The sequence below is a fragment of the Anolis carolinensis genome, unplaced genomic scaffold, assembly GCF_035594765.1.
Source record: "Anolis carolinensis isolate JA03-04 unplaced genomic scaffold, rAnoCar3.1.pri scaffold_23, whole genome shotgun sequence".
In the NCBI taxonomy this organism is placed as follows: Eukaryota; Metazoa; Chordata; class Lepidosauria; order Squamata; family Dactyloidae; genus Anolis; species Anolis carolinensis.
The window spans coordinates 308,778-318,129 of record NW_026943832.1 but is presented as its reverse complement, the minus strand read 5'-3'; the positions used below and the strand labels follow the sequence as shown (position 1 = coordinate 318,129).

Genomic DNA, 9,352 nt, shown 5'->3' with positions numbered 1-9,352 from the left:
GAGTAAGTTTAAGGCATCCTGTGATTATTATGCATGCTTCATTCAGTGCTATGTCCACCTGCTTCGCATGGGCAGACTTGTGCCAGACAGGACAGGCATACTCAGCAGTTGAGAAAGACAAGGCAAGGGCTGATGTTCTTATTACTTGTGGGTCTGCACCCCATGTGCTGCCAGTAAGTTTCCGCAGGATGTTGTTGTGTGCAGCTATTTTGTGCTTGGTGTTCATGCAGTGTTTCCTATATGTTAGTTTTCGATCTAAGGTGACACCAAGGTATTTAGGATGGAAACAGTGTTTGAGTTCTTGGCCTTCCCAAGTAACTATCAGTTTCCTGTTGGCTTCACGGTTACGTAGGTGGAAAGCACACACTTGTGTATGCATGACTATCATGTCTCCTCTCAGCCTTCTCTTCAGGCTAAACATGCCCAGCTCTTTCAGATGCTCCTCGTAGGGCTTGTTCTCCAGACCCTTGATCATTTTAGTCGCCCTCCTCTAGACACTTTCCAGGTTGTCAACATTTCCTTTTAGTTGCTGTTGCCGGACACAATATTCCATGTGTGGTCTGACCAAGGCAGAATAGAGGGGGAGCATGACCTCCCTGGATCTAGACACTATATTCCTATTTGTGCAGGCCAAAATCCCATTAGCATTTTTAGCTGCTGCATCACATTGTTGGCTCATGTTTAATTTGTCCACGAGGACTCCAAGATCTTTTTCACAAGTACTGCTGTCAAGCCAGTTGTCCCCCATTCTGTATCTTTGCACTTCATTTTTTCTGCCTAAGTGGAATATCTTGCATTTGTCCCTGTTGAACTTGATTAAGGAGTACGCCCCAAAACACTGTGGGGCTTATTTCCAAATAAGCAAAAATCAGAGTGAGTTTCATGCTGATTTATAAGATTGTAGCTATGATGATCATATGCCATAATGTGATGGAGGAGAAGGAATTTCAGCATAACAAGCTACATATGCCAACATTCCTTCTTATATACAGCTAGTATATAAAGGCTCAGGAACCCTTTTGTTTTTACATCAGGACATCCCCGAATAGTGGGATCTATCTGAATATGTATCTTCTGCCTATATGCTGTATGATGACTCCCGGTTTAAAATTAAAATTACATACAATGTTTTTCTTTGAAATTAACAAAACAAGTATTTTTTGCTTCAGTTATGCAAAATTAAAATATGGTGAAAGCTTTGGCTTTCTATAGAATTGTTCTATAATTGCCCCAGCCATAATTCATTTTTCAAAATCTTATTTTAACAGGAAAAAGCTAAATGTTTTTTTCCAAAGCTACATATTTTACATGTTTATGTAGGAGTGATGTCCACTGAATACAATAGAATTTACATCCTAGTAAAGCACATTTGCTTTGTACCGAGACTATCTAATTGACATAAATACAGTCCATTACATGAAATTAACTCTTGTTGGACACAAAGAAGTCTGAGCAATTTAAAAAGCACTGAACAAACTGCACCCTGGCACTATCAGATACAGAACCAATCTTTGGAAATGGGGCTATAAAGTGGAGTCCACGACATGTGGGTTTGGAGAAGAGCAAACCATAGATCACTTACTACAATGCAGCCTGAGCCCTGCCAAATGCACAATGGAGGACTTTCTTACAGCAACACCAGAGGCACTACAAGTGGCCAGTATCTAGTCAAAGGGCATTTAGTATAATGCCAAGTTTTTAACTTTGTGTTTTTAAATACATTATAAATGTACCCTCAATTTGTTTCTGACCCAATAAATCAAACTCTTGTTGGATTGTGAAAAAAGCAGGGAAGAAATTCTCTATTATTTCAAAAATAATTTGTAAGGTATCCCTGGGGATAACAGATTGAGAAACATGAATTCAAAACCCCCTTGGGTCCTCAGAACTTGTTGCACAGTCCTTTGGATCCATACTGTCATAAATAAATAACTGGGTAGTGGTTAGGAGAAGCAATTTTCATGCTTCAAAGCCGCTGATCGGAACCATCGTAGTTGTTCATTTCTCCCTTGTCCTTTGAATTGAATCACAAAGGACATGAAAATAATAATAATAATAATAATAATAATAATAATAATAATAATATCTATCTCTTTCTGTGGCTTGTAGTCTTACCATGAGGGTGTCATGGGATCTTTCTATATACAGTAGAGTCTCGCTTATCCAACCTTCACTTATCCAATGTTCTGGATTATCCAAAGCAATCTGCCTCTTAGTAGTCAATGTTTTTGTAGTCAATATTTTCAATACATTGTGATGTTTTGGTGCTAAATTTATAAATACAGTAATTACTACATAACGTTACTGTGTATTGAACTGCCTTTTCTGTCAATTTGTTGTAAAGCATGATGTTTTGGTGCTTAATTTGTAAAATCATAATGCAATTTGATGTTTAATAGGCTTTTCCTTAATCCCTCATTATCCAATATTTTCGCTTATCCAACATTCTGCTGGCCCGTTTATGTTGGATAAGTGAGACTCTGCTGTATTTTAAATAAGTTCTAATGGTTTTAATGCTTTTAACCATTCAGATTAGAGAGATAATTGGCTAAAACTAACACACTTAAGTTCAACAGGGACAAATGCAAGATACTCCACTTAGGCTGAAAAAATGAAATGCAAAGATACAGAATGGGGGACGATGTCTGGCTCGACAGAAGGACGTGTGAAAAAGATCTTGGAGTCGTCCTAGGGAGGAAGGAGAACATGAGCCAGCAATGTGATGCGGCAGCTTAAAAAGCCAATGGGATTTTGGCCTGCATGAACAGGAGTCTAGTTTCTAGATCCAGGGAAGTCATGCTCCCCCTCTATTCTGCCTTGCTCAGACCACATCTGGAATCACACGGTGTCCCATTCTGGGCACCGCAATTGAAGGGAGATGTTGACAAGCTGGAAGGTATCCAGAGGAGGGCGACTAAAATGATCAAGAGTCTGGAGAACAAGCCCTATGAGGAGCGGCCTAAAGAGCTGCACGTTTAGCCTCCAGAAGAGAAGGCTGAGAGGAGACACGATGAGGGCCTTATAGCAAGAAGTGAAAAGTCATAGAGAGGAGGGAGCAAGCTTGTTTTCTGCTGCCTTGGAGACTAGGGCATGGAGCAGTGGCTTTAAACTACAGGAAAGGAGATTCCACGTGAACATTAGGAAGAACTTCCTCACTATGAGAGCTGTTCAGAAGGGAACTCTCTGTCTGTCCTAGAGGCTCCTCCTTTGGAGGCTTTTAAACAGAGGCTGGATGGCCATCTGTTGGGGGTGTTTTGAAGGTGATTTTCCTGCTTCTTGGCAGAGTGGGGTTGAACTGGATGGCCCACGAGGTCTCTTCCAACTCTTATGATGCTACGACTTTTATATAGCTCTAGATTTAAATCTGTTTTAGTGTTTACACTCTTTAGGTATTTGTACATGGTACTTTTTAAAGTGCTGTTTGCTAGCTTGTGTCTGAATAAGAGAAAAAGCAGCATATAAATCAATATAACAACAACAACTGCACCAAGGAGCAAAGAATACACAGAGCCATGTCCATTTGTTGATAAAATTTATACTTAAAGAGCTAGGTGTGTGTGTCCACACACATTTCAGTACATACAGAGTCAGCAGCCAAGTCAGTCTTTTATGTCTCTCTTTAGGTGATATATGTTAAAATAAAAGGAATAATGTGGGATCTGTTTCATACTATACACATACACCACAACCAGTTCATTTTAGCTGCCATCATTTTCATCCTGGGACTTGGGAGTTAAGGGAGATAAAGGCCCCATCTATACTACGATATAAAATCCAGATTTGCTTTGAACTGGATAATATGGCAGTGTAGACTCATATAATAATGTGGATTATCTGCTTTGATAATCTGGATTATATGGCAGTGTAGAAGGGGCCTTAGAATTCTTAGCCAGAGAACTTTGGTGCTTCAATAGCCTACAAATCGCAGAATCCCACATGATGTAGCTAATTATGGCAGTTAAAAAGAAAAATTAGTGCTATAGCTGCGGGGCATGAAAGGTCCCTTTAGGTAACACAGGAGAAAATACTTGTAGGCTTGGGAGATCATCTCCCATATCATTCCTATCCCTGTGTGCGAAGAAAACTAAACATGAGGATTAGAAAAAAATAGCCTTCTTCCCGGATCCAGCAAGAACTACTAATCCTGCTCCCAACACTCTATTCCATAACATATAACCAAGCAGATGCCCAAGTAATTAAGGCTTTACCAAACGAAGCACAAAGCGCATGATGCGTGCAAGACTGTTTCCTCACCAGCTCACAAACATTCAGAGCAATGAACAGAAGCAAATCCCATACATTTCAACGTGGCCTAACAGAGGGCTTTGGAGGAGATCGTACCCTCTAAAAGTAACCAACAATCCCACTTCAATGCCAACAGGAAGCTTCAATGACCCCAGTTTTCTTCTTTGGACCCCAACACTCAAAAGCCAACCACAGCAGAGGAAGAAGAAATACGTTGGATTATATGGATTCTCTTGGGTCTGGAGAAGCATTGGGTATCAAACTTGTCAGAGAGTCTATATCAATTTCCTGATCAGGGAAGACCCAAGTTCAGTCCCTTTGTGTCTCGAAATTTACAACACAAAACAGAGGAAATAATGTGTCCTTCTCTGCAGGTTAACTCAATTGAAAACCACAGTTGGTGAGTTCTCTGCAAAAAGGTGGATGTAAATCAGAAGGGATTTCTAGTGGACGGTTCTCTCCTTCTGCCGCTGGTAATCTAGAAGCAATAGAAAGAAAACATGAGAAGGAAAGTCAACATGTAGAACTTGTTCTGAACTTGGAACTGGCAGGAATTCCAGCACCAAGACAGTTGTCCATTTTATGTTTTATGACACGGTCTCTTGAAGGCTGAGCTCTCCTTGTAGAGAGCCTTGGGCCCGGGCTGTGGCGCAGGCGGGAGAGCAAGCCAGCTGCAACCAGCTGCAATGAATCACTCTGACCAGGAGGTCATGAGTTCAAGGCCCGCTCGGAGCCTATGTTTGTCTTGTCTTTGTTCTATGTTAAAAGGCATTGAATGTTTGCCTATATGTGTAATGTGATCTGCCCTGAGTCCCCTTTGGGGTGAGAAGGGTGGAATATAAATACTGTAAATAATAATAATAATAATAATAATAATAATAATAATAATAATAATAATAATAATAAAAACTGCAAATTGAAGCAAAGACACAATTGGGGGTTTCGGTGTGAGAAGAAGGGAAACAGCATTTGGCTTCCAAAAAGGGCACAGGGCAACAGCAACCACTTACTGTATGGGAAGAAGCGGACCCTCATAATGATCTCCCAAGCGGTTTTCAATATCTCCACAGCCTGCAGGGAGCAAGCAACAATCACAAGAGAACATTCAGCTGGGCCCACATTAAGTTCTCAATGCTTCAATCCTATAGTAAGTGTTTTCATCCCATAAAACAAGGGTGACAATCATGGGGCCCTTCAGTTCTTGCCGCTGGGCGATGAGTCCCATTCAACCTGAGATAACATCTCTCTAGGACAGTAGTTCTCAACCTGAGGTCTCCAGATGTTTTTGGCCTACAACTCCCAGAAACCCCAGCCAGTTTACCAGCTGTAAGGATTTCTGGGAGTTGAAGGCCAAAAACATCTGGGGACCCCAGGTTGAGAACCACTGCTCTAGGAATATCTAGGACCTTCAGCATGACTTTACAGTCAGTTTCTGGCAGAAGAGCTAGAGAGTCTTAGTGAGAACATATTAATTAAATGGGCTAAAGCAGGCATGGGCAAACTTCGGCTCTCTGGGTGTTTTGGACTTCAGTTCCCACCATTCCTAAGAGCCGGTAACAAATTAAAATACTAAAAGACTGGGCAATAGCATGAGGAGATTGTTATAAGTCAGGTTCAACTTGAAGGCATATAAGAACATCAAAGCCTCACCTTGCCATGTTCAATATCCTGGAAATCCACATCATTTACTGCTAGAACCTGGTCTCCTTCTTGAAGCCCTGCTCGATGAGCATCTGAGTCAGGGATTACCTAAAAACATCATCATCATCATCTTTATCATTGTTGTCAAAGGCTTTCATAGCTGAAATCACTGGGTTGCTGTGAGTTTTTTGGGCTGTATGATGAAGTTCCAGAAGCATTCTCTCTTGATGTTTCACCCACATCTATGGCAGGCATCCTCAGAGACCTCACAACCTCTGAGGATGCCTGCCATAGATGTGGAAGAAACGTCAGGAGAGAATGCTTCTGAAACATGGCCATACAGCCCAGAAAACTCACAGCAATCCAGTTGTTGTTGTTGTTTGCTACCTGTCTCTACTAGCGCAATGCGGGGTACAACAGAGTCAAAACATATAAACATGAAACATGTACAAAATAAATACATAGATAAAACACATTGTTATAAAAACATATACCAAACACAGGGTACAAATCAACATATAGCAAGAATAGAATGCAGTTTCAAAACTCATGATTCAGAGACGACTGGGTAAGCCTGATGGAAGAGGATAGGTCTTTGATTCCTTTTAAAATTCTGACAGACAGAAGAGGAAACAATAACAAAAACATCAGAATCAGAGCCAGTCTGAAAACATATAAAAACAACAAAGTAAGGCAATCCTCCCAGAGTCAAATGAATGCAATCCCAAAAAACATAACTTGCTTGCCAAAATGAAAGCAGCCAAACACAAGTTGGAAATAAGAGATACCTTAGAAATGAAGATCCCCAACTGGGATGCTTTTCCTCCTCGGATGTTAAATCCCAGCTAGAAAAGAGAAACCATGAATGAGGGGTGTGAAAGAAGTGTGATTATTCAACACAGAATTAGTTATCGAACATAATATTTTCCCTGAAACCATTTAATGCACTACAGGAAGAGATATAAAGGACACAAACCTAACATTAGAAACAGAAATACCCCCCAAATGGTTGCAAAATACTAGATTCTTTGGGCAACTAGGTCTGTGCAAATAAAATGAAAAGATTTCCAAGCCTTAAGTAAAGCTCATTTCTTATTAAAAGAGACATCTTCCAGCCCCAGAAATGATAAGCTTTCTAGCTCTCAAATAATGGATAGACGTGGGCCTTTAGTATATGCTGGGATTGGATTCCACAACCCCCATGGATACCTAAATCTGTGGATGCCCAATTCCTGTTCTATACAATGGCTGAGTAAAATGGCTCCTCTTATATGAAATGGCAAAATTAAATATCTCACCTGAGCCCCAGGAGGCTTTTTCAGCACAATCGTCCTAGGCAGGAACTGGGTGAGCTCATTGTTGTAATCAGAATGGTAAATTCTCTAAAAAGAAACACACACACAGAGAAATGGCATAAGGTGAATTCCATTATAGGGGACATTAAACCATTTCTTGGATTCAGTAAACACTGCCTCCTCTACTTCGGCCCCATAAAATGGAGAAAAAAGCACAGGAGGGATTGCTGAAACGTTTTTATTGATCTTATCTTAATTGTTTTTAATACTAATGATGTTTAATACTGTTTTAATATTTGTATCTTTGTATATCTTAAATTGGGGGCCCTGGTGGCACAGAGTGTTAAAGTGCTGAGCTGCTGAACTTGCGGACCAAAAGGTCCCAAGTTCAAATCCCGGGAGCGGAATGAGTGCCCGCTGTTAGCCCCAGCTCCTGCCAACCTAGCAGTTTGAAAGCATGCAAATGTGAGTAGATCAATAGGTACTGCTCCGGCAGGAAGGTAACGGTGCTCTATGCAGTCATGCCGGCCACATGACCTTGGAGGTGTCTATGGACAACACTGGCTCTTCGGCTTAGAAATGGAGATGAGCACCAACCCCCAGAGTCGGTCATGACTGGACTTAACGTCAGGGGAAACCTTTACCTTTACTATATCTTAAATTGTGTTGTAATGCTTTTGGTGTTAGCCACTTTGAGTCTCCTTATAGAGGGAAAAAGCGAGATATAAATAAACATAAACATAATAATGATGATGACGATGAATGCATTCAAGACACAATGGAAGACCAATCCAGTCAATTTTATACTCTGAAATTTGAATTTACATTTTATGAGTGTCCTGCCTGAATCTTTGTAGTATGCATTTTCATATACGTATTTTAATGGAACTGTGTACTGTATTATCTGGGTGTTTTATATGTGTTGTACCCCACCTCCAGCGACGAGGAGAGTTAGACTACTACTACTAATAAGGTATAGGATGTAGGGTCTCCTTCCTCTAAACTTTATGACCAAGGGAACATCTACACTGTAGAATTAACGCAATTTGACACCATGTTAAGTGTAATGGCTCATGAGTGATGTAATTTTACAAGGTCTTAAACCTTCTCTGCCATATAGTGCTGGGGCCCAACCAAACTGCACCTCCCGGGATTCCATAGTATTAAGCCATGGTAGTTAAACTGCAAGAGGTGTTAAACTGCATTAATTCAACAGTGTGGATGCATCCCAAGTGTCTGTCCTGTTCGGATCCAAAAATGCCGATCCTAAAATGCTTAAGCAGCTGAGACCACCGGGCTGTCTGCATAACCAGAGAAGGACCTGTGGCCACTTGCCTCATGGGGAGGGATCCAGGCAGGAGGGCTTTCATAGGGAGGCAGGAACACAACTGGATAGTCGTCGTACGGGATCCGGCCTCCACCACCCATGTCCATTTTGGAGGCAGTGGAAGAGAAATCTGGAGAAACAAAATAGGTGATTTCACACTATCCGAAACGAAATACACATATAGTACCTCCAAGCCAAATGCACACAAAGAGAAAGAAAACTGATCTCCCATCCACCAAGCTTTCTCTTAGCAGGTGTTAGGACGTGGGCCGGGCTGTGGCGCAGGCTGGTTAGCAGCCAGCTGCAACAAATCACTCTGACCAAGAGGTCATGAGTTCGAGGCCAGCCCGTGCCTGCGTCTGTCTCTGTCTCTGTTCTATGTTATGGCAATGAATGTTTGCCTTATACGTGCAATGTGATCCACCCTGAGTCCCCTTCGAGGTGAGAAGGGTGGAATATAAATACTGTAAATAAATAAATAATAAATAAATAAATTGTGGGAGTTGGAGTCCAAAACACCTGGAGGGCCCAAGTTTGCCCATGCCTCAGCTACACGGTAGTTAATGCAGTTTGATGCCACTTTAACTGCCATGGCTCAATGCGATGGGATCCTGGGAGCTGTAGTTTTGTAAGGTCTTTATACTTCCCCCTGATAGTGCTGGAGACTCACCAAAACTACAACTCCCAGAATTCCTTAGCAAAGAGCCATGGCAATTAAAGTGTTATCAAACCGCATTAATTCTACCGTGTAGATGCGCCTTAGATCTCCCGGATCCAACCAAAGCGAGAAAATCTATTCCTCCTTCTATTGGTCTGACGTTGCGTCAGGTAGAGACACAAAGCG

At 41.4% G+C, this 9,352-nt stretch overlaps 1 protein-coding gene across 2 annotated transcripts; it reads right to left on the bottom strand.

The window, feature by feature from the left end:
• Positions 1–3,515: 3,515 nt before the first annotated feature.
• LOC134294796 (PDZ domain-containing protein 11-like) lies at positions 3,516–9,328 on the bottom strand. Of its 2 annotated transcripts, none has more exons than XM_062966525.1 (7): positions 9,254–9,328; positions 8,517–8,638; positions 7,185–7,268; positions 6,675–6,731; positions 5,896–5,994; positions 5,256–5,316; positions 3,516–4,723 (listed from the first exon to the last, which is right to left on the bottom strand). In XM_062966525.1, exons 2-7 carry the CDS (start codon positions 8,613–8,615, stop codon positions 4,689–4,691), a joined length of 435 nt encoding a protein of 144 aa, XP_062822595.1. In that variant the 5' UTR covers positions 8,616–8,638; positions 9,254–9,328; the 3' UTR covers positions 3,516–4,688. The 2 variants fall into 2 exon arrangements, with proteins under 2 accessions (XP_062822595.1, XP_062822594.1); XM_062966524.1 differs by having other exon boundaries at positions 9,179–9,318.
• Positions 9,329–9,352: the final 24 nt, after the last annotated feature.

What these genes read in the sequence shown, in the direction of transcription:
- LOC134294796 (XM_062966525.1), bottom strand. Translation starts at nt 8,615, where the DNA reads ATGGACATGGGTGGTGGAGGCCGGATCCCGTACGACGACTATCCAGTT. An exon ending in AAAAGCCTCCTGGGGCTCAG is followed by an intron (nt 6,732 to 7,184) that starts GTGAGATATTTA and finishes TCTCTTTTCTAG; the next exon opens with CTGGGATTTAACATCCGAGG. An exon ending in TGGGGATCTTCATTTCTAAG is followed by an intron (nt 5,995 to 6,674) that starts GTATCTCTTATT and finishes TGATGTTTTTAG; the next exon opens with GTAATCCCTGACTCAGATGC.